This window comes from Melitaea cinxia, chromosome 25, assembly GCF_905220565.1.
Source record: "Melitaea cinxia chromosome 25, ilMelCinx1.1, whole genome shotgun sequence".
Classification (NCBI taxonomy): Eukaryota; Metazoa; Arthropoda; class Insecta; order Lepidoptera; family Nymphalidae; genus Melitaea; species Melitaea cinxia.
The window spans coordinates 7,056,547-7,081,103 of record NC_059418.1 but is presented as its reverse complement, the minus strand read 5'-3'; the positions used below and the strand labels follow the sequence as shown (position 1 = coordinate 7,081,103).

Genomic DNA, 24,557 nt, shown 5'->3' with positions numbered 1-24,557 from the left:
ATAAGTCTTAACATACCCTATTATTTCCCTACAATCCCAATATTTATATATAAGTAGCACTTTTATAATAACCATAGAATTACACATACACGATATAAAACTAATAAGGTGGAAGCATATTGACGAAACGTCACGCCGTAGGAAAATTATTTTGTTTATTACCGAAGGATAGTTTCTATACTAAGAAACGATTCGTTCTGCTAATGATTTATGTAAGCGAATAATTTTAAACGAATGCACGAAATATACGTAATAATGCTTTTTTTTAACAGACTTTAAAAATAGAAGGTTGCCATTTAGACTGTATTTAATAGTAATTAAAATTGGCCAGTTTATTGCGATTATAAATAACAAACAAAAAAATCAATATATTTTTTATAATATTAGTATAGAAGTATATATAAATGCCGATGTATTTTTATAAAAAATATTTCGTTCTAAATAAAAAAAGACTCGTGTTCAAATAGCGTCACGTTTCGACAATTTGCATCCACCTTAAGATCTACTACAATACACTTTAACCCGGTTTTTACATTACAAAATCCTTATAATCAGCAAACGATTCGTTCCCCTAACTGTCCGTTAGCGACCGGACCGTTTTCTGAACATAACAACCAAGCGTTAAACATTAAATGTTATTATTACATACTATTAATATTTTATTTATTTTTTTGATAATAATAATTTATTGTAAATTTGAAAACTGGGATGAAGTCCAATTATTCTTTAAGCTAAGTTAATTAAGTAAAGTAATTTTATATTAATAATATTCACATATGGTAAACGCACCTATTACCGACTTGCCTGGTATATTCAGAAAACGGTTCGTTTTGCACTCGAATCTTTAAATTTAGAATACGTTTTTTGAATATAGAAAGAAAATAGGAATCGGTCCAACAAAATAATTAAAATTAACGCCATAAGTTGATTATGATTAGCACGCTAAATTAATATTACTCATAAAATTATAGATTATAAATTGACATACAATACACCCGCGGTCGTCTGTTCCTATGGCGACTTAACGCCTTATTTAGGTACAAGAGAAATAATCCACCATAATGAAAATAAAAATTTGAAATATTAATAGTAAGGCTATATCTTAAAGATTCGGTATTAGTTGTGCATACCATACCAAAATTAATAATGATAAAAAAATGAGATCTCGTGGTTTTTAAAATCTCAATTTCTATATTCAAGTGGACCGTTTTGCGAAACGCATCGTAAAATAAAACGTATGGTTATCAAAACGGAGCGTTTTGTATATAGAAATCGAGTTTATTACTGAATTATTTATTCTTTTCCGTATATTTACTGTACGTTAACTCACAATCCGGTCTAAGACTTCTGAAATTTTCAGCTCCGGTCTCACTAATGTTGGTCTCGCTGAAATCTATCTGGGTCAGATTTGGCGCTGCGGTCGCCAAATGTACTAAACTCCTATCCGTGATGTTTCTATATCCGGTTACAGACAAAAATTGCAAGTTCGACCGATCCGGACGGGACCCTGTATCGTGCCCTACCACCATAGGACCGTTAGGGCCGATGTGGATTATGTTAACATCCTCACCGTCAGCTCTACCGAAACGTCTAATCGCGAAATCCGTGACTAAGGAACTAGAGTCAATATGGGTGGGTCGGAAATTTAGATTCAGATGACGGTCTATCTCTGATGAATCTCTTGGGAAGCGATAGGTGTTTAGTTGGGGACCCACACTGACGTAGAGGACGTGGTGCCGAGGCTCTATCTGGTACTGGATGGGGGGTAGAGGTTCCCGCCTCTGGTTTTCCTGGTTCTGAGGTTCCGGAGCACAATTCACGTAGACAGGTTCTTGGTTTTTCCTAAAGCAGACGTACTTTTCCTTTGGTTGCTCGGATTCCTCCGGTTCTTTAGACGTTGATGCTCCTTCATTAACGCTTTCATTCTGACGTTTCAGATTTTCCTCTTTGTTTTCTTTTTCAACATTTTTCGTCTCATCCTCTTTGGCGACTACTTCCGGTTCTTGGTTGCGCCGGAAGTGGACATAACCGTCTTGTTGATGGGTCGGGTTATTTATTTTCGCTCGAGATGTACTCGCTATTACTATAACCTCGTTCTGTCTCCCGCATCTTAGTTCTCCTACATCAATCAGCTGATCTATTTTGATGCAATCAACGATGCAGTCTGGACTACCTCTGGGATCGTCTCTATTCCCATCATTGCTTTGATTTGGTCTATCATTACCCGCTCCTTGATTGTTATTCGGATTTTCATCATTCTTATTCGCTTCGTCATTCTTCTCCGTATTTTCTCCAAAAGCCTCATCATCTTCATCGGTTTCAATGACACCTATAACGTTTACGTTTATTTCGCAATCGAATTTCATTATCCTATTTTTGTTAATTTCTTCATTATTTTGATTTGGAGTTACATTACTTTGATTTGGCGTTACATTATTCTGATTTGGAGTTACATTACTTTGATTTGGAGTAACATTATCCTGATTTGGAGTTACATTACTTTGACTTGGAATAACATTATCCTGATTTGGAGTTACATTATTTTGATTTGGAGTAACTTTGTCCTGATTTTGAGTTACATCACTTTGGCACACTTTATCATCATCTCTGTTATCGTTAAATTTCTGACGTTTGCGGACTGGGGATCCCAAGTCATCGGCGCTTTCACCGCCACCGTCTTCTGTTTTCCTCTTACACTCTTTTTCTCTATCTGGAAGATTTATATTTGAGTTCGATCTGAAAAAACAAGAGTCACATTTAAACCGAATTATTTAACTTGTAGAATCAATATTTAATTTTTTTTTATTTGATCATCATTTATATATATTTATGCATATATTCTAAAATGAAGGTACGCTCTTAACTTTCGATCGATTGCACTAAATTTGATAATCATTTTTTGTGTGCAAAAGGCTTTAATTACCAATATTTACATACAAATATTTAAGTTTATAATGAACATCCTATATAGTTTATTAGTATAATCTGTGTATAGACATATTATTATTCGTTTTACCTTCGATTCTGGTCATAATTTTCGAAAATATTCTTCACTGCATCAGGATCGTTTCTGTCCGAATCATCAATATTGGTATCTGCATTTGTTTTAAATTTGAAGTAATCTGGTTCCTGTGTGAAAGAATTGTTAGCATTTAGTTAATACAAACTGTTCATATAATTTTTTGGAATGTAAATTGGATCTCGACTAGATATAAAGAGAGATGGATCATAAGCGTTTTGATACACAAGTTTTTTTTTTTATGTCACTAGGTCGGCAAACAAGCGTACGGCTCACCTGATGGTAAGCGATTACCGTAGCTTATAGACACCTGCAACACCAGAAGCATCGCAAGCGCGCTGCCGACCCAATCCCCAATCCCCCCCCACCCCAGGAGCTCTGGTCACCTTACTCACCAACAGGAACACAATACTGCTTGAAAACCGTATTATTTTGCTGTGATCTTCTGTAAGGTCGAGGTACTACCCCAGTCGGGCTGCTCCATATTTTGAGCAGGAAATTCCTGCTGTGCCCTACCTCAGTTGGTCGAGGTACTACCCCAGTCGGGCTGGTGCTTAATAAAAGGCCAAAATTTTGGTATATTTATAACCAACTTCAAAAAATCGAGTCTGCTTTAGACCAAACGACTATGTAAAACTTCTTTTACTTGTGGTTATAGAAACTTTATTCTCATAAAGAATTACAACAAATTCAATTACATGAGAAATTCAACTATATAAACAATTTGTAGTTTATAACATAGTATTACTGCGAGTCCAACACAAAAGAAAAAAAATTAAAACTAAAGTGGGTAGAAATTCAACAATCAGTTTACACAGCGATCGAATGCGTAGAATATACATAGATCACACACAGACCAGAAGTGGCATGGCATTTCAGGGCACTTAAGTTATTTGTTATTTTATATATTATTATAAATATTTTATATTTATAATATTTTTATTTTATTCAGCATTTGTTTATTATATAATGTTTTAAACGTTTTTTATATGTTTGTAATGATTGTGAGTTCTTTACATCATTCGGAATTTTATTATATAATTTCACGCCTTGAAACAAGATATTTTTTGCACCGTAGTTCGTTCTTGGTGCTCGACATATTAGGTTATTCGCGCTCCTCAAGAGAATTTTTTGTACTTGCATTTTTTTAGTGAAATTTATTTGTGTATGTATATTTTTCGTTAAGATTTTTCTTATTAATAAACAAGTATTGTACGTGTATATTTGGGTAACATTCAATAATTTAGTTTTCTCGTATAATTTTTTCGTAGGCGTTAAGTAATTATAATTAAATAGTACCTTTAATAATTTATTTTGAGCTCTTTGTATTACATTTAAATTGGATTTTGCTGCTGCGCCCCAGATTTCAACCAAATAATCAATGTGGGGTTTAACAAGTGCGTTATAAATGAGGTAGCGAACTTTTTGTGGAAGACATCTTGTTACACTACGTATGAGTCCAGTTAGGGATATAAGTTTTTTTCTAACTTTTTCGATATGTGGTGTCCATGTCAAGTAACTGTCCAGTGTAAGTCCTAAGTATCGTTCCTGGTCAGTTCTATTAATTTCTGCGTTATTTATTTTAAGGGGTTGATAGTTGGGAATTTTTTTATTTTTAGCTTTAAATATAATATATTTCGTTTTTAAAGTATTCAAAGTAAGAAGATTGTATTGAAACCATTTATTAAGTAAATTTAAGTCATTTTGTGCATCTGTTATAATTGTATGTATTGAGCTGCCAAAGTAAAATAGACATGTATCATCAGCGTACAAAGTTACGTTGCCTTTTAAACCCACGTCATTTATGCTGTTTATGTATATTAGGAATAACATGGGGCCCAATATTGATCCCTGAGGGACGCCAAATGTAACTGGTTTCGGTTCACTCACATAATTATACATTACTTCATCTAATATATCTCCCTCTCAACTTCCATTTCGCCTCGCCCGATCACATATTTCATAACGCTCTCGTCACGCATTCACCAGCTTATTCCCCAAATTAAGCGCACGTAAAGAAGTTTTACTTTTAAAAAAAAACTTTTGGGGTATATTAGTCGGCTGTGTGTATAAGATATTTATTATTTACATAAATATGTCATATTATCAACTTGCCTGCATTTCCCATTGATGTAACTCCTTATGGGGGGCATGCTTGTCATCAATATAGTGCGCATGGTGTCTTATGGGACGTGGGGTATTGGAGCTAGAGGCAGCCAACCATAATTTTTCGAGACGAGGCAGCCAGCCCAACGCCGATACCTCCGAATCACCGACTGGAGAACCCCGTAAATCTAAGGACTGAATGAGATATTATTGATGACACGTGGGAACACAGTACTTTAGAACAGTTTTATAAAATAAATAAACGCCTTATACTCAATGGCCCCCAGTAGGATTACCTCCTGGTTCGGGGGTCTGGAAACTCACACAATACAGAAGCACAAACACCCAGCCCACAATAAACATTTTGTATGTCCAATACAAATGTCTGTCGTGAGCGATGATTGTACTTAATGATTATAATTCATTGGCTAGCTAACTCCACGTTGCTAACTTCTTCGTTGACTGGCTAACTCCCGTATCGTAAAAAATTACCCTCATCATTTTTCCCTAACGCACCAAAAGAAATATAACTTCAAAAAGGAATACACTCGAATTAAAACTCTCATCCAAGTCGTTTAAAAACAATTAGAGAACCTCATCCTTTTTTTAAGTCGTTTAAAAATAAATATAAATTTAACTAATAAAATGATAAACATTTTTGAATATCATAATATCGAAAATTGACCGCTCCAGCAGGGTTCGAACCCGCGTCTCCGACTGACCGTGTCGGCGCTCTAGCCAATTAAGCTATGGAACGATGTACCCGCTAGATCGAAATTTTTGATATGATACAGAAACCCGTAACTATTCAAAGTTTCATATTACAATGAAAATCTTTGACAGGAGACGACACCATGCTATTTTTAATGAAAATAGCTGGAGCGGTCAATTTTTGATATGATATTCAATCATCATTACAGCCTATACAGTCCACTGCTGGACATAGGCCTCCACAAGTTTACGCCACAAATAACGTGAACTCATGTGTTTTGCCCATAGTCACCACGCTGGGCAGGCGGGTTGGTGACCGCAGTACTGGCTTTGTCGCAACGAAGACGCTGCTGCCCGTCTTCGGCCTGTGTATTTCAAAGCCAGCAGTTGGATGGTTATCCCGCCATCGGTCGGCTTCTTAAGTTCCAAGGTGATTGTGGAACCTTGTTATCCCTTAGTCGCCTCTTACGACACCCACGGGAAGAGAGGGGGTGGCTAAATTCTTTAGTGCCGTAGCCACACAGCACGATATTCAAAAATGTTTAGAATTCCAGTTTGTGTGGGTAACACAAAAATAAAATCGTACAAATTAATAAAATGATAATTAAAAAGTTCCTTTGAAGGCAAATCGAATAAAGTATGTTTATAGTCATTGTAATAATTTTTTTTTTTCTAAATGATTGTTTTGTTGGCCCTACTGGCCTTTACAGCGTGACCTGTGAGAGGGGCCGGGTACTATAGACTCCGGCTGCGAAGGAAGATGGGAGCCCTTTTAGAGGGCTCGGGGAAGAAGGAAATCTCAGCTTAGAATGTCGTCGGAGTGGAGGGGGCTGTGACGATTTCCAACCAATCACATAAACTTTGCTGCATTTTTAACGGACTTAAAAAAACACGGTTATACCAACTCGACTGTATTTTTTGTTTTTGTGTACCGATTTTGATGATTCTTTCTTTATTCGAAAGCTGGAGTTTGTCATTTCGTTCCATTTAATCGAGATCAGACGAATACTTTTTGTGTTACACACAACAAAACGTATTTAACTAACAATTTTGTTGACTATCCACGTTGCATTATTTTTCAAGGGGGCAAATTCAATTATATTATTATCTCCTTACCTTCAAAGTCCTAAAGCCATATCTCGCAGTGAGAGATGCGTATGCCACAAACTCGGCTAATTTATGGCAATCCCTCATTATCAACTCTTCGAGTGTTGCCAGCTTACTGAGAGGCAGTAGAGTGGCGGGGTCCATCCATTCGCATTCTGACACGTCAAGACTCTGGAAACGTTTTCGACATAATATTAACATAAGGTACATTACTAACTAGGTAATGTACCCAGTGTTATGCAAATATATTTTTTTATACAACCAGATCTGCAAACAAGCGTACGGCTCACCTGATGGTAAGCGATTACCATAGCCTATAGACGTCTGCAACACCAGAAGCAAACAAGCGCGTTGCCGACCCTACCCCAATCTCCCCAGGAGCTCTGGTCACCTTACACACCAACAGGAACACAACATTGCTTGAAGACAGTATTATGAGACTACCGAAAAGTCGTAGGAAGGTAGGTCGTTATGATTTGTTCTATCGACGATGATCCTCGTGGAAAAGGCCATAAGCGCCATTCAAAGCGCGTCGCTTACGCGTATTGAGGAGTAATGTGTTCTATCTCATTCTCTCCTATACATTTATGTGTTTCTTTCTTTATCGTGCACAACAATTTTAAAGAAAATTCGAATCAAAAAAAATTCGGTACAATGTGTCCATGTACATACCTAACTTATAAAGCTTAGCGCTCGCACAAGAAACTTACCTCAAGTATAGGAAGGAAGTCTTGAATCTTGAATAAGAATGATTTATCTATGGCCATATTATAGCACTTGGTTCCCCGCAGCGAGAGTTTCTTCAGCGTCTTGGGAAAATGTCCGAGATGGGTCTGAAATCAACAAAAATATATATATATATATATATATTGAAAAAAAATCCAACGGTAAAAAGTTTATTGATTCATCATTTATGTTTTTAACCAACTTTCAAAAAACGAGGAGGTTCTCAATTCGATTGTTTTTTGCTTTATCCGAAAGGTAGTGCGTGTCATGTAGTCTCATTTAAATTTAATTGAGACATTTTCGAGTTATATACAATAATACGTATTTGCTTGACTATTTTTTCGTCGACCTACATTGTATTATACCGTATAACTTGTCACTGGGTGTACCGATTTCGATGATTCTTATTTTTAAGGTGGTATTTGTCAATTATTCCTATTTAAGTTTGATCAAGATCCGACGACTACATTTTGAGTAAACTTTGATAAGGCGTATTTACATAACAATTTATTTGTCTAACTACGTTGTAGTTCTTGTCGATGTAATTGAAGTCTGTTTTTTTTCGTTCGCGAGCACCGATTTTAATAATTCTCGTTTTTAATCGAAAGCTGGCGCTTGCCGTGTAGTCCCATTGAGATCTGAGCGAAACCTGACAAGTACATTTTGAGTTATACTTGCCCAAACGCAAATATTGCATCGATGGTTAAAAAAAGTGCGTGTGTGCGTGTGCGTGTGCGTGCGCGCGTACGTGCATGTGCGTGCGTGCGTGCATGTGCGTGCGTGCGTGTGTGCGTGTGCGTGCGTGCATGTGCGTGCGTGCATGTGTGCGTGTGCGAGCGTGCATGTGCGTGCGTGCGTGTGCGTGCGTGCGTGTGTACGGCTGCGGGTGCGGGTGCGGGTGTGGGTGCGAGTGGGGGTGCTTAAAATCCTATAAATTTAAAAAGATTACCCGATTACAATCAATATTGCAGTACTCCAGTACGAGGGTCGACAGCTGCGGGCAGTTTGTACACAACTGACTTAATAGCTGTTGAGACAGGGAAAACTGGGGTCCGCTGCATGTATCCGGCCCATGTCGACCCATATCTGTATCATCCGCCCAAGAGGGGAAGCCCCGAAATCTGTAGATAGAGAAAAAAAAAAATTAATAAATATAATTCAGGATGATTACTTTATTATTATTACTAGTAGTCGCCCAGTCGTCGAAATTCGACCACAATTAATTTAAATTATAAGTTTGAACATTATCAAGGTTCTCTGTCAAAGACTATACTTCTATAATAATAAACAAAAGAGTATATATACGTGTGTCAAATACACGGTAGTGTGGGTAAGTAGTAGTAAGTAAGTGGGGTAGTGTGGGTGGTACCACACGGTAGTGTGGGTGGTACCACACGGTAGTGTGGGTGGTACCACACGGTAGTGTGGTATGTCTTTTTTATGCATAATAAAAAAAAATAGCAGTCTGCAATCCTTCTCTATATAAACTATATGCGCGAAATTTCATACTCCCCCGTCCGTTTCGTAAAAAGGAGTACTGGTTTTTGCTTCACATACAAAACAATACATAGATTTCAAATGTTTCTTAGTTTGTGTTAGTACAACTTATTGTCTAATATTAATATATGGTTAGTTATCATCTTGTAATGTGGATTACGCTTGGGTGAAGGCTTTCTCCTTCCATAATTCTCTGCAAGAAGCGAGATCCAGTCCTACCCAATTTCTTTTATAATTTCACTATAAAATGTTTCATTAAATGAGTCAAATAAAACGAATACCATAACATGAATCGATGCTTGGTATTTGCATCAGTATAGTAAATGTTGGTATACTATTATACCTGTTACTGCTACAGCGCTGTAAAGCAGGACTGTCTCTCAGTGTTGTTTTACACGATTTCACTTCTCATATTTTTTCAACTGAAACTTTTTTAGAATCGTTGCGATTTGAAATTCGATGAAACGATAATAATGTGTTACGACAAAGAATAATATAAATAAATATCTACACAATACACACACGGTCGTCTGTTCCTACGGTAAGCAACTTAATGCTTGTGTTATAGGTAACAGCCGACTGGTATATAGCTACATATTTTTTTTTCTGATAAACACTTATAAATAATACATATATAAATATATAAATAAATATTTATATTACACCCAGACTCGGGGTGGGAATCGAACCCACAGCCCTCGGAGCAGAAAGCAGGGTCACTACAAACTGCGCCAACGGGCTAGCAGAAGGAACATAATCACAAATGTTTAGGAGAGAATGAGACAGAATACCACGAGACCGTGATCATCGTCCAGAGTAGAAATGGCAACGGCCTACCTTCGTACGACTTTTCATAAGTTTCATTTCTGCCGTCTTATATCATTTCTTAATGAGTAAACTAATAAATAATCACCTCGGTAAATGTGGTGTCCGCTGGGCGCTGATGAAGAATCTAGCGTGATGCCTCTCGAGGTGGACAGGTATTGGTATTTCGTGTATTTGTTCTGAAAAAAATATCAAGATCTTAAATTTTTGAGGATTTAGAAATATAGCCAATGTTTGTCCAGATTTGTCGAGATTTGTCTAATTTTGGCTGCAGAATTTTTAAGAAGATTTCAGTATGATTCGGTAATGTTTAAGCAGTTTTGATGTGAGGAAATTTAAGGTTTGTCTATCACTGAATGCTAATATATCATTGCTGCTGTGTGGTTCCAGTAGTAAAGAATATAGCCACCCCCTCTCTTCCCGTGGGTGTCGTAAGAGGCGACTAAGGATAACACAGTTCCACTACCACCTTAGAACTTAAAAAGCCGACCGATGGCGGGATAACCAACCAACTGCTGGCTTTGAAATACACAGGACGAAGACGGGCAGCAGCGTCTTCGGTGCGACAAAGCCAGCCCTGCGGTCACCAACCCGCCTGTCCAGCGTGGTGACTATGGGACATACATGAGTTCAAGCCATTTTTTGACGCGAACTTGTGGAGGCCTATGTCCAGCAGTGGACTGTGATAGGCTGAAGTGATGATGATGATGATGATAATGATGATATCATTGTATAATTCAAATTATGTCGTCAAATAAACAATTGAAATCAATTTTTCTTACTTACTTTTTTGATATTTGATATATTTTGTAATGAATGATTTGTAGTGATATTTAGTAATTGTATAAGGGAAGAGCGGGACCTCCTACTATAGGTATTAACATAATTAAAAGGGGGCACTCAACAATTTGCTACTTTTTGTTCTACTATTTGTTACTATTTGATATTTGATACTTCTTCTTCTAATTGTACTATTTGTAAAACAATAAATTATGATTATTTTATACCGATACTCTACCGATCTGAAAACTATAAATGAATTGTCTATAATTCCATTATTTAAGATAAAATCTTCTTGAACAAGTACAGAATAATCACCACACATATTTGTCTCTTTACTGCTTTTTGCTTCGTTCCTCTTGTTGTACTGCCTCTTCTCTTCTGCCGCTTCGTTGCGAGTCACGTTTATAAGGCCGAGACATCTGAGGACGGATTTAAAAAACTAATTTATTTTTTATATAACTAAGTCGGCAAACAAGCGTACTGCCCCACCTGATGGTAAGTGGTTACCGTAGCCTATAGATGCCTGCAACACCAGAAGCATCGCAAGCGCGTTGCCAACCCTATACCCGGCTCTAACCAGGAGCTAACTAAGCTATGACAATACCAAGAAACTTGTTACTTTCCGTAATTCCTCTATATCTGAATGGCCAATTACAAAACTTTTAGCTTAGGTAGCAGTAGTCTGCTGAGGACACAGCAGGAAATATCCTGCTCAAAATCTTGAGCAGCCCAACTAGAGAAGTATCCCGAACTTACAGAAGATCACAGCTAAATAATAATGCATTCAGCTATACCAAATAAAACTGCATGGTGTACAGTTTATTTGTGAGTGAGAGATGGCATGTGAGGGAAGGTCTTGTCGTAAACCAAAGCCAATGAAAGTCGATCTAACACTAAGTTTATTAAGATGATATTTAGTATATATAGGCAGAAGTACAGACGTCATAATTATGTGCAGTACGAAAATCTTATTTCGAAATCTTTTTATGACACGTTGTAGATGATTCTTGTTCATAGAGATTTTTGGTTTGTCCTTTTTATATTTTTTAAGTTAGTTAACTTTTGGCGCACCGCACACACAGTTTTTCGTAGTTAGTAAGTTAGGCTGATCCGTCCGCCCTGAAGTGGTGATCGGGTAAACTCGGGACCGCCGAGTGTACCCGACGCTGCTGAACAGTGAAAGGCTCGATCGGGTGAACTAGGGACTTATTGCGTTATTGTTTGATTGCGTTTGCAAATGAAGTTTTCATTTCTGCTGTGCTGTCTTAAGCACACATTCTATTTTTTTTATATAAACGCTTATCCAGGATACAGGGAGAAACTTGATATTTTTGCGGAATTTGACGGAAAACTTAGGTGTTAGGTGGCTAATGACAAACTGGACGTGTCAATCAGTGTGTTTGTAGATCGCTTATTAAAGTTTATGTTTGCATAGGCGTCATGTAGCATTGCATTGTTTTTTTTTTTCAAATATTCTGCATTTTTCAGTGACATACATAAATTCCTATTATATACACACAAACTAAGTTAAATTTTTCGATAATTATGAAACGCTCGTCCGGTGTCATTTGTATAAATAATTATTTTTGTTACATATCGGACAATTTGACACGTACCGTCGACCAAGAAAGTGGTGTACTCTAAGGTTGAATGCCGCTTGCTGATTCATAAGTGATAAAGATTAGTTTCGCTTGCAGATCGATCTGACAACTTCTATTACCGTCTTTATCTGATTATTGATAACGATTATTACTGTTTGTAACGTGACAGCTGTTTTTTATATATGTGCAGTCTTAAATATATTTTGCAGTCGAGTGAAAAATAACACAGAAAATATATCGATTTCAGAGGAAAATAATAATAGAAATTACTTAAATATATTTGACAAAATGTAAATTGTTAGTTTTCTTTATCAAATGGAATTTGGTTGTCTATTTAAATCACTTTTGTTTAGAAACATTTCAATTTCTTTGTAGAAATTAATGTCCTTTTTTATTTTATTTATAACTAGCGACCCGCCCCGGCTTTGCACGGGTGCAATGCTGATACTAAATATACTACAGAATGTCTTTATTTATAGTGTGACGCTAGCTTATAGCATGGTTATTAACATAATAACAACATTCAAATATGCGTCGGTAGATTACACGTTGGTACAGAATGCGTTGAAGGAATGAAGGTTCACTGCTCGTTCCCCGTAGGTGATAGCGTGATAATTTGTAGCCTATATGTTGACCCGACTTCTTAATAATATTCGTGCCAAATTTGAAGTAAATCCATGCAGTACTTTTTGAGTTTATCCCGGACATACATACAGACAAACAGACAAAAATTCTAAAAACTATATTTTTGGCTTCGGTATCGATTGTAGATCACATCCAAGTATTCTTTTAAAAAAATATTCAATGTACAGTTTTGACTTTCCTACCATTTTATTGTATGTATAGATAAATTTTAAAACGTCATGTATAATAATGACGCATGAATACTTATCAATTAGGTTTACGTCATTATTATATGTCTCTTTCAGTAATATCTTTTAATAACGAACGTTGTTGTAATTTTCGATGACCAAGAAACTAAATCAAAACCGGTACACAACTTTCTTGGCCGACGATTGCAACACTTTGGAATTCCTAATTCATTAATTTTCCATAGCGATGTTTCTCTTTGTAAGTATGGCTTGTGAGGCTTGCTATTGATTTAGGTTGATTAGTTTTTGGTTTGAATAATGTCTATGATTGGTTCTAACGCGATCTATTTGCTCTCTAAGAAGTCCATTAGCTCAGTGATTGAAAGTAATTTTCGTGGCATTTTTCGGGCTTCTTTGTAGTCGCTATAGGTTACTGTATCCAGTTTATTTGTGATGATATGAACTAGTAACGGGTCACGGGTACTCGTATCGATACCCAGGTTCTTTATAGGGTAGATAAGTTCTATTGACCAGTCGTAAATAGGTCTAATCTCGTAGGCAGATTGTTTTCGAGCGGTTGCTAGATTGGGAATTTCAATTTAGTGTTAACAATTATCACGCTGTGTCACAGTTATCTGTTGAGATGTTTAAATGCTGGGTGAGTCGTTCATCATCTCCTGGTAACTTGTTCTTTAGATGCTGTATCTTCTGGGTTTTGAATGTAAATTATTGTCTTGGATACTTTCTAGCAGGCCTTGTAGTAGGAATTTTCGATTTGACGATACGAAGACGTAGGCATAGAACTCGCGATCGTACTGGGTATCGTAAGATACCATAGATTCGTAAATGCAAAACGTCGATTGCATTCCAGCGCATTTGTATGTTACCTAATTTGTCTCCTAACTCCCATTTGTTCTGGATTTCATCTACTTTCAAACTATTTACTTGTCGGGGGCTCGGAAGTTTGTTCATTGGAGTGGCAATTAATTCGATTGCCCGACCTCGATCCGTCGGTAAGATCATTCAACATGTTTCTAATTTTGTACTAAAACACAGTTTATATATTATTTTCAAAAGAGTAACTGCGGAGTTTCTTGCCGATTCTTCTCTGCAGAATCTACATTCCGAATCGGCGGTAGCTTCACTCTTACAAAAATAATAATTTGTTTTTAAAGTTTTAATTTGTAAAATGACGATTCGAAAGTGTCTTTGGAGCCTATTTGAATAAAGCTATTTTTGATTTTGATTGATTTTGGTCATAATAGCGTTTTGTAATTGGTGGCAATGTGAGTCTCGGCTGTAGCTTTGGGTCGGAATTTCAAGTGATTCGAGTGGTTTACGAACTCTTGGATCGGTGAGACAGAAGACGCTACCTTGAGGCGTACATAATCAAAGTACTTTCTTGTCTGTTTGTATTTAGTCAACTTTTTCACAAATTTAAAAATAAAGACAGATTTTCAATTTCACTGTACTTTTTTGTTTGTAACCTCATAACTTTTTACTGAGTATACCGATTTAAAAAAAAAATATCTAAATATTTAGGGCATGTTTGCATGGATTGACGACCTAAGGAAAACAGCGGGAAGCCGCCGGATTCAGAGGGCACAGAACCGAATGAAGTAGCGAGCATTAGGGGAGGCCTACGTCCAGCAGTGGGCTTGTAAGGGCTGATGGGTGCATGGATGGATCAGGTCAAAGATATTTATTCTCATAAGAATTATCAATTCACTTATATGAGAAATACATTAGAAAGGATACATTTTTAAATAGCTATAAGTATACAATAATTCTAGCCGAGCGGGTCGGTAATATACAATAGTACGATATCTTCACAAAAAGCAAAAAAGTGAGGGTAGAAGCGCACTACATCGATGGTAAGACCGGTCACTATGCAGAAAAAAAAGTAACAAACGATAGTGACGAGACCCAAATAAATTACAAAGATCTTCAAATGTTTAACTAGATGCGATGATGACGAAATTCTAAATAAGAATCAATATTTATGTACTTATGTAATTTTAAAATTATATAATTAAGAGTTTTATTTATTATTTTATTTTTTTATTGAGATTTTGTACCCTATTTCCTAGTTATTTTAACGTTATTTACTTTGATTTATTATTTTAATTGAGGATCTTTTTTTTATGTTTATAAATTATATTAAATTTACGCGTTTTATATATATTTGCAGAGTAGAATTTTATTTTGATATTTTGTAGATAATTTTTTTAACCCACTTCAAAAAATGAAGGTTGTTAAATTCGACCGTTCCACCTCCAAAACCGTTCAAAACTCCGTCGTTTATGAACCGATTTTGATAATTCTTTTTGTTGAAAAGGAAATATATCCCTGGTGTGGTACCATGATAAGGAAATCGGGATCTGATGATGGGATCTTAGAGAAATCGAGGGAAACTCTCGAAAATCCGCATAACTTTTTACTGGATGCACCGATTTTGATAATTTTTAAATTAATCGAAAGCCGATGTTTATCATGTGGTTACATTTAAATTTCATCGAGATCTGATTACAGGAGTAATCTTTGATATTGCGTATTTACTTGACTATTTTTTCGTCTACCTACGTTGTATTTACTTGTCGATATAATTGAAGTCGGTTTTTCTTCGTTTGCCTGCAAACATAGTTAATGCATACATATCGCGGGCTTCAGGACAGAGGGGCGTATAAGCAATACCCCTATTTTTCAGGAGACCAAAAAAACTTAATAACTTTTTTTTCAATGTATCTCTTTAGCTAAAAATTTACATGTGTCTATGAAAGTACTTCCATAAGAACGTGAAACGCTCATTTTTTTTGTAAGTATTTAAAAACTTGCAATATTGCACTTATTTCTATTTGGCTCGACAGTTTTAGGCAAACCGTAGGTCATTTTTTCTCAGAAAATGCTTTTATCGGATGGACGTATAATACAAAACTTTTATATACAATGAAATATTTAAAAAAACATCTGAACTTAGCACAAGTATCGTAAAATGTCATTAATAAATATTTATTATTTCATTAAATGTAGTATTTCTACCATTTTTAAAGATTACACGTCCATCTGGCTTGTCAAAACTATAAAATTAGTTTTATTCTAAGACAGACGTAAAGACTATTTAGGGTTAATTTCGATGGTAGTTAAATAAAAGAAGACACAAAAATAGTTTAAAATATTATTATTATTATAAAAGGAATTTGTTTAACAAATCAACTTTTAAAAGCAATCAAAATCTTAGCATAATTATTTAAAATATTATTATTATAAAAGGAACTTGTTTAACAAATCAACTTTTAAAAGCAATCAAAATCTTAGCATAATTATTTAAAATATTATTATTATAAAAGGAACTTGTTTAACAAATCAACTTTTAAAAGCAATCAAAATCTTAGCATAATTATTTAAAATATTATTATTATAAAAGGAACTTGTTTAACAAATCAACTTTTAAAAGCAATCAAAATCTTAGCATAATTATTTAAAATACTATTATTATAAAAGGATCTTGTTTAAGAAATAAACATTTAAAAGCAATTAAAAACTTAGCATAATTAACACTCTAGTACTACAATGACAATTATTGTTTCTTTAGTCCTAATCAACATTCCAGAATTGCAATGATCTATGATAGTCTAAAAGTTTAGAACAGTATTAAACGTGGGTATTAAAGAAAATAAGTTTATCTAAATAGCATAAACTACTATAAAAAATCTATAAAGATAAAAAACACGAATGACGTAATTTCTAGGGTATTATAGCTTAGTTGCACTTAGTACTTTCCCTTTAATTGCTTGCAATGCCGTTATAATTTTGAGCAGGTACGAGCAAATGACCGATCTAAACCTAAATAAAAAAAGAGAGAAGTTCAAACATCTATAAAATGTACTTATTAATTCTTTTTCCCTGACCGACGTCTTAAATAGGAGGCTCGTGTTGCAGATAATTCCAATTCGTCATCATCTTGACGAGGCCTAATCTGAGGCAACGATTCTGATACAGACTGAACAGGTAGCTTTTCGTAGTAGAAGTGATGATTCTTGGGTATCGTCCCATCCTGACACATAGCCATCAGATCTCTATGTTTTATTTGTTTTAACAAAATTTGTCCAGGGTACAGTTTTGCAAGATGCGAATTACGTTCCGATCTTGTCACTCTCTCCTTTAACTTTACCTCTTTGAATTCTTCCCAGTAATCAAATTTGAAATAAAACGAATGGGGAATATCTTTATTTAATCGTAACCATCTTACGTTAGCCCATTGCAAAACAGTTCCATCAGTGGCTTTAATTGCATTTGGAATAATAGTACTTCGCAGTGATTTGAAATCCAAAAAATCTGTGTGTTCCATAACGTGAACATTATATGGTTTGTCTTTACGGGCTAGTCGTATGACATTTTGCCAGTCATCAGGGGTGTAGATTTTGGCATACTCAGAAGCTCGTTCAATTGTCGAGTGCATGTTGTCGCACTCCATGTAGGTGTGACCGGGTTCAAGGAATTTATAGTCAATGACTCTAATTTCATTTTCAGGTGATGTTATGATATAATTTAGCATAGCAACAAGCACAGAATTTCTATTCTGCCCTGGACAGCAGTCAGAAAATGATATTAGGTGATCGACGTTGGAGAGGTTTGAAATATAACTATAGAGACACGTTGATACTTCGTTCGATCCGCGATTGCCTTCATATTCCGGCCAAAAATAACAATAACCTTGTTTAGTCGCTGCATTATGAATTGTGAAATTCATGCAACTTATACTGGTAGGTGTACATATACTGTAGGTACGACATTATATTGGTAGGTGATATAAAAATCGATAATCGTATCAAATCGTATATACGGACGTCTTTATGGTTCGATACACAATTCATCATTCGTGGTTACGACCACGGTACGACTTTCTGGCATGAAAATAATATCTGACTTCAGTTATAAGCCTAAAAGTATTTTATTAATATTTTCTAAAATAATTTACCTACAGTTAAGAAAAAAACAGAGGTGGTGTATTGATAAACTTAGAAATGATTGACGTAATAAAAAAAAAAACGCATTTTTTTTAATACGCCCCTCTGGCTTGAAGCCCGCGATATGTTCAATACAGATTTTAATGATTTTTTTTTTCTATTTTATTTTGAAAGCGTGTTTGTCGTATAGTTCCCATTTTAATTTAAGAGAGATGTGATGAGTACTTTTTCAGTTATCTCTAATTATGTGTACTATACTTGTCGATGTCAATTGTAGTCGGTTTTTTATTTTATTTGTCCAAACATAATTATTACTAGACAGTAAAAAGAAGATTAGTGACTTTTGTCAGTCAGTATCGGACCGTCTCCTAGTTTTTTAGCCAGTCTGACAACTGCTGGCCTAAAGTGCCGATATAAGAAAAAAAAACCGCTCCAAATAATAAAATGCTGGGTGTTTTTAAAAAAAGGCACGAAGCCCTCAGATGTTATAAATATATTTTTTTTAATTTAATTATTATTAATCAGTATTAAGATAATAATAATACACACCCCTCAGTCTCCTTGGCATAGCCAGACACCATCAGCAGTTGGGTATCCTTATGAAGAGTGTTTTCTAGCAGCCATTTTAGTCTTGCTTGACTGCACAACTCCGACCTAGCATCGACGTATCTCCACAGCGACCGCTCACGAACAAGGCGTCCAAACCTTGTACAGGAGCTGGTGACATTTTCAAATTAATATCTGCTTCATAGTAAAAAAAGAAATTATTAAAACGATTGAGAAAATATCCTGCTTAAAATCTGCAGCGGTACTGGTGAAGTACCCCAAACTTACAGAATATCACAGTTAAATGTACAATACAATACAAATACTCTTTATTGTACACTATCAGAGAAAAAAATTTACACCAAAAAACAAAATATATACATGTACAAAAGGCGGTCCTATCGCTAAAAGAGCGATCTCTTCCAGACAACCTCAAGCATGAAAAGGACATGACAAAAGAATTAGACGGCATGGAAGTGTACATACATAATATATACATATAATACGTAAATATACATACATATACACATTAAACACACACATAAACTTATAATGTGACTCATAAGCTTAAATAGTGTTTCTAAATGTAGAACCGCTCTGGTGTAGTATTGCGTGTGGCGCCTAAATAACGGGGGTTTGTGGGTTAGATTCCCGTTCGAGATAGATATTTGGATCCGTAATCGTTTATTTCTTTCCAGTTTGGAGGTCTTTCGTTGTAGGTCATCCCACGTCCCCATCCCAACGTCATTCGGAGTGCACGTTAAGCTGTCGGCCTTATCACATCCGCCAACCCACTGTGGAGCAGCGTGGTGGATTAAGCTCTGATCCTTCTCCTACACGGAGAAAGATGCCTATGCCCAGTTGTGGGCTGGTACAGGCTGGATCGTAGGGTTCAGAGCTCCCGGTGGGGATTGAGGGTTTTTTTTATCACTAGGTCGGCAAACAAGCGTACGGCTCCCCTGATGGTAAACGATTACCGTAGCTTATAGACGCCTGCAACACCAGAAGCATCGCAAGCGCGTTGCCGACCCCATCCCGAATTATCCCCAGGAGCTCTGGTCATCTTACTCTGCTTGAAAACAGTATTATTTAGCTGTGATCTTCTGTAAGGGTAAGATCGATAATGCGCTTGCGATGCCTCTGGTATTCAGGTATCATACCGCTAACCGCTTGTGATCAGGTAGATCGTAAGTGCGTTTACCAATCTAGACTAATAAAAAAAAAATATTTAGGGCATGTTACATCGGTTGCCGTTCAAGCTATACAGACAATATCAACAGACCGACAAAAGTTTAAGGCATATTTTTCTTTTACACTATCGAATTCCAATTTATTTATGTGAGATTATACTAGGTGACTCCGCAACCATATCCCCCTTATAACTTAGTCGTATAAAAAATAGATGTTGGCCGATTCTCAGACCTACCCTAACGATATGCAAACAAAATTTCATAAAAATCAGTCCAACCGTTTCGGAGGAGTATGGTAACTGACATTGCGACGCGAGAATTTCATACATAAGAAAGAAAGATATCGCTGGCCCCGGGCAATAAAGCGGTATACGCCGGTTACACCCTTTTTAATGTTATTTAATTTTTGGCTTCTCTGAGTACCAATCTATCACTCTTATTTTTTTCAGTTTTTTTTAATTAATATTTCATTAGAATAAATGACAATAACCGTTGTATTGCATGGATAATTCTCTTACGACTAAGCTATGTATTATTGCATTACTCTAAGAAAAATAACACAAAAAACCGGTGAACATCTTTACAGTAATTGTTAATGTTCTTGCAATTAAAATAGTATCATCTATGAATTGTATTATACATTTTTTCAATTATTTCATTAAAAAATTATACGATTTGTTTTTAAAAAATTATTTTTAAAAGCTTAAATTGGTAAAAAAAATAGCTTTCATTTGACATATTGAACGTCTGTTTTGGATCACTGTACACTGCACTATAAACAAATTAGCTTCTTTTATTTCTCCTGTAAAATTTGATTTTTGATATTACCGCTTTATTGCCCGGGGACAGCGATATATCCTCCCTCAAGTATGAAATTACATGTTATTATGTACTCACAAGCTCAGCGCCTTCAAGTCCCTCGGAGTGCAGTGTCGCAGGATGTAGAGGAGCACGTCGTCGGAGAGGTCCAAGATACCGACTTGTTGGTAGCCATTGGTCGTGAAATCTGGAAACGAGAGATTTTTGTTTTTTAATTGTTTAAAAACATCGCTAACATTACTGTACAATAATATTTAAGTGACTAGTTGTATGTATTACTATTTGATTAATTATCTGAGCGACAGTATTGTAAATGCCGTGCCCATCTGTAATTGCGGGTAGACGAATATTTTAACAAAGTGTACGTACGCTAGATAGTTTGCTGTGTCGCGTTGATGAGTCTTGAATAATTAAATAAATTTAAAAAAAACGACAATATATCCATCATATGGCGTGGCGATGGGTCGCCACGGCCTGTATCGCCACGCCAACAATCAAGCTTACCCTCGCCTATAGACTATGGATATGTTTCACATCAAAAAACCAAAATAAAGACTTACTTTGCTGGTTCTAACCCTAACAATAATCATAAAAATAGTCACGTTGTATTACAAACCAATTTTAGTCAGAATTTGCTTATCCAATAATTGTGTTTGCAGGTAATCGAAAAAAAACCGACTTCAATTATATTGACAAGTAATACAACGTAGGTAGACAAAAAAAATAGTCAAGTAAATACGCATTATCAAAGATTACTCTAAAAGTTGTAATCAGATCTGGATTAAATTTAAATGTGACCACGTGATAAACATTGGCTTCTGATTAAATAAAAATCATCAAAATTGGTACACCCAGTAAGAAGTTATGCCGATTTTCGAGGGTTTCCCTCGATTTCTCTGGGATCCCATCATTAGATCCCGGTTTCCTTATCATGGTACCACACTTAGGATATCTCCTTCCAATAAAAAAAGAATTAACAAAATTGGTTCATAAACGACGAAGTTATCCCCGAACATACATAAAAAATATATACTATTCGTTAGTATCGCTAAAACTCTAGAATGGCTGGACCGATTTGGTTGATTTTGATCTTGAAATATTTGTGGAACTTCAGGGAAAGTTTAAACGGTGAGAAACATAAATAATAAGTAACAGAAAACAGTAAAAACGTCAATTTAATTTTCCAATACAAAATATTCCTAGCAGTGAAATTTGGTGTCTTTATCTTATAACTAACAACTGCTTTAGTCGAAGTGGGACAGTGATCAAAATAATATTAAAATTAATAAAGTGGAGCATTGAACGGCTAATATGGGGAACTCGGCTTATGTGGGAAGCTCATAGGGTGGTCGTCAGGTGGGGTTCACGCCAAAAATTGCGTGAACTCATGTGTGTTGTCTATAGTCACAACGCTGGGCAGGCGGGTTGGTGACCTCAGTGCTGGTTTTGTCGCACTGAAGACACTGCTGCCCGTCTTCGGCCTATGTATTTCAAAGAAAGCAGTTGGGTGGTTATCTCGCCATCGGTTGGTTGGCATTGAAAATTTCAAGGTGATGTAGTGGAACTGTGTTATCCCTTAGTCGCTTCTTACGACACCCACAGGAAGAGAGGGGGTGGCTATATTCTTTACTACCATAACCACACAGCAATTTTTAAGCAATTATTTTATATTTTACAGTAATTTAGAGAGGGGGTGGCTATATTCTTTACTACCATAACCACACAGCAATTTTTAAGCAATTATTTTATATTTTACAGTAATTTGGTAATTTTTATTAAACTCATGTCAGTCAAAGAAAATTCCAAAAAATTCTCTATGTATCAAAAAAAAAATATATATATATATATTAGTGGAGCAGAGTCAAAAGTTTAATTCAGTAGCATTTAATGTCAGTTTATAAACTTTTGTTGTAACTATCAACACATACTAACACAGAATTTAGTTATTGTGTATTTTTTTGCTAGAAAGTATTTTTTTTTTTTTCTTTATACATTTTAGAAAAAATATATGGAGGTACAAAGTTCGCAAGGCGAGCTTTAACTATAGTTATTGATTATAAGCCGTCATAAAAGAAAATTTACACGTGTGTAATGCTATTCTTTCTGGATTTCCTATTGTCTCGAGTAGCACGTGAAGTCCTTAGTCCTGGAAACTATCAGTCCTGATAGCGATCGTTAATCGTACTAGGAAATATATCCGCAGATAAGTAGTAGAGCAGCAAGATGTATAAAGTTCCGACCCTTCTAATATGGAGAAAAAGGATACCCAGCGGTGAGACGTAAGAGGCTAAATCTAACAAAGAATAAAAGCTTTATTTACCGTCTTGCACACAGCCGCTATCATCAAATTCTCCTTTTGTACCACAATCAATAATCACTGAACTCATTTTCTCATTAAAAACACGAAAACACCCAATGTTAACACTATTTGTACAGACTATTCCTGTTCAGTACAAAAATACGCACAACACAAAGAACCGCGGACACATAACGATGCACCGGTGAGTAAGCCTAATCTAAAAAGGTAAACAGTTTGTTTCGCTTAATTGGAACGATTCCAAGCGAAAAAGCAATTTCATTCCCAAAAACCATTACAATAAGAGAATCGTGACAGTAAGAACAGGAATTGATATTTAGATTAAAGCTATAGACAATTTAATTATTTTTTAGTTTAGAGGTATGTCTAAAATTTGCTGAATAAAAAAATTAAATATAAAAAATTGGTGTATTTAATAACGGCGTTTTACAAAATCTTTTTGAATTCTATTTCTTTTATTCTATTTATTCGAATATTTATAATCTGAACACTTTCTTTTTTTTAATACAAAAATTATTTGGATAATTAACACTGGCAGCATTGAACATCCGTCTTCCCAGCAGTGATTCCAAACGTACGATAATAAATTGTCATACATGTACGATAATTCAAACCTACGTACGGTGTACGATCCGTAATTCCGTACCCTAGGATCGTATGCGATTTATAGGGTAATTCTGACTGTCGTACCAAAATACTGAAAAGCACCAATTTCTCCACAAATTATGAAATTGGAGCAGACCTTTTTTTTAGAAATTTAAAATTTGTTGAAATTTTTTATACTTTGAAGCAACGACGACCTTTTTTGGGTTTATTCTTTTTTTAACCTGCTGACACTTGAAAACAGTTGTTCAATGTAATTTATACTTAAAATCTTGAATTTTAATTATTTTTTTTTTTTGGTGTACGACAATAATTGTTCCGAAAGTACAATAATTTCACGGCACTTAGTCGATCAAATGGGCAAAAATTTCTGGTAACACGACTTTTTTTTGCATTTTTACTCATGTACGATCGCTAGACCAAGATCGTACGCAAAATGTACGATTTTTATATTCCTATTTTAGTTCGCGTCATGTAAAAAGAACGCTGGCCTTGAAGCTGTGCAGAAGCGATTTATCGGTCTATTTGGTGGTATGGGGTAGCGGGCGGGCGTGTTTATCACGTGTAGAATGCTAGCCAGTGTGCTATTGGTTGGACAGTTCGACGTCGACTCAAAATACTATCGCGCACAAAAGTTTTAAATTACGAAATAGTTTTACATAGAGAAGTGAGAAAAATTATTTATAATAAATAATTCGCGTCATGTAAAAAGAACGCTGGCTGTCAAAATGCGCAAAGGCGATTTACAGTGTTGCAAACTTTTGAAAAAACTTTTTCGTGCTGTCCATTTTTTGGAACATTCTTATTTGGTAAACAAACCACGGTCAATCGTAATTCATGTTTTTTCCGCATTTATCACTCATCTTCACAACACATTAGCATACGGACACTTGTAAAACTCCATTTACTATTTATTTCACAAAAAAAC

General features: G+C 35.5%; 1 protein-coding gene across 1 annotated transcript; it reads right to left on the bottom strand.

Moving 5' to 3' along the window:
• Positions 1-1,257: 1,257 nt before the first annotated feature.
• On the bottom strand, positions 1,258-23,327 carry LOC123666080. Its single transcript, XM_045600288.1, has 11 exons — positions 23,030-23,327; positions 20,788-20,896; positions 18,704-18,871; positions 10,881-11,193; positions 10,080-10,189; positions 8,619-8,790; positions 7,654-7,776; positions 6,953-7,114; positions 5,135-5,320; positions 3,017-3,129; positions 1,258-2,736 (listed from the first exon to the last, which is right to left on the bottom strand). Exons 1-11 carry the CDS (start codon positions 23,094-23,096, stop codon positions 1,290-1,292), a joined length of 2,970 nt encoding a protein of 989 aa, XP_045456244.1. The 5' UTR covers positions 23,097-23,327; the 3' UTR covers positions 1,258-1,289.
• Between the last annotated feature and the right edge of the window lie 1,230 nt (positions 23,328-24,557).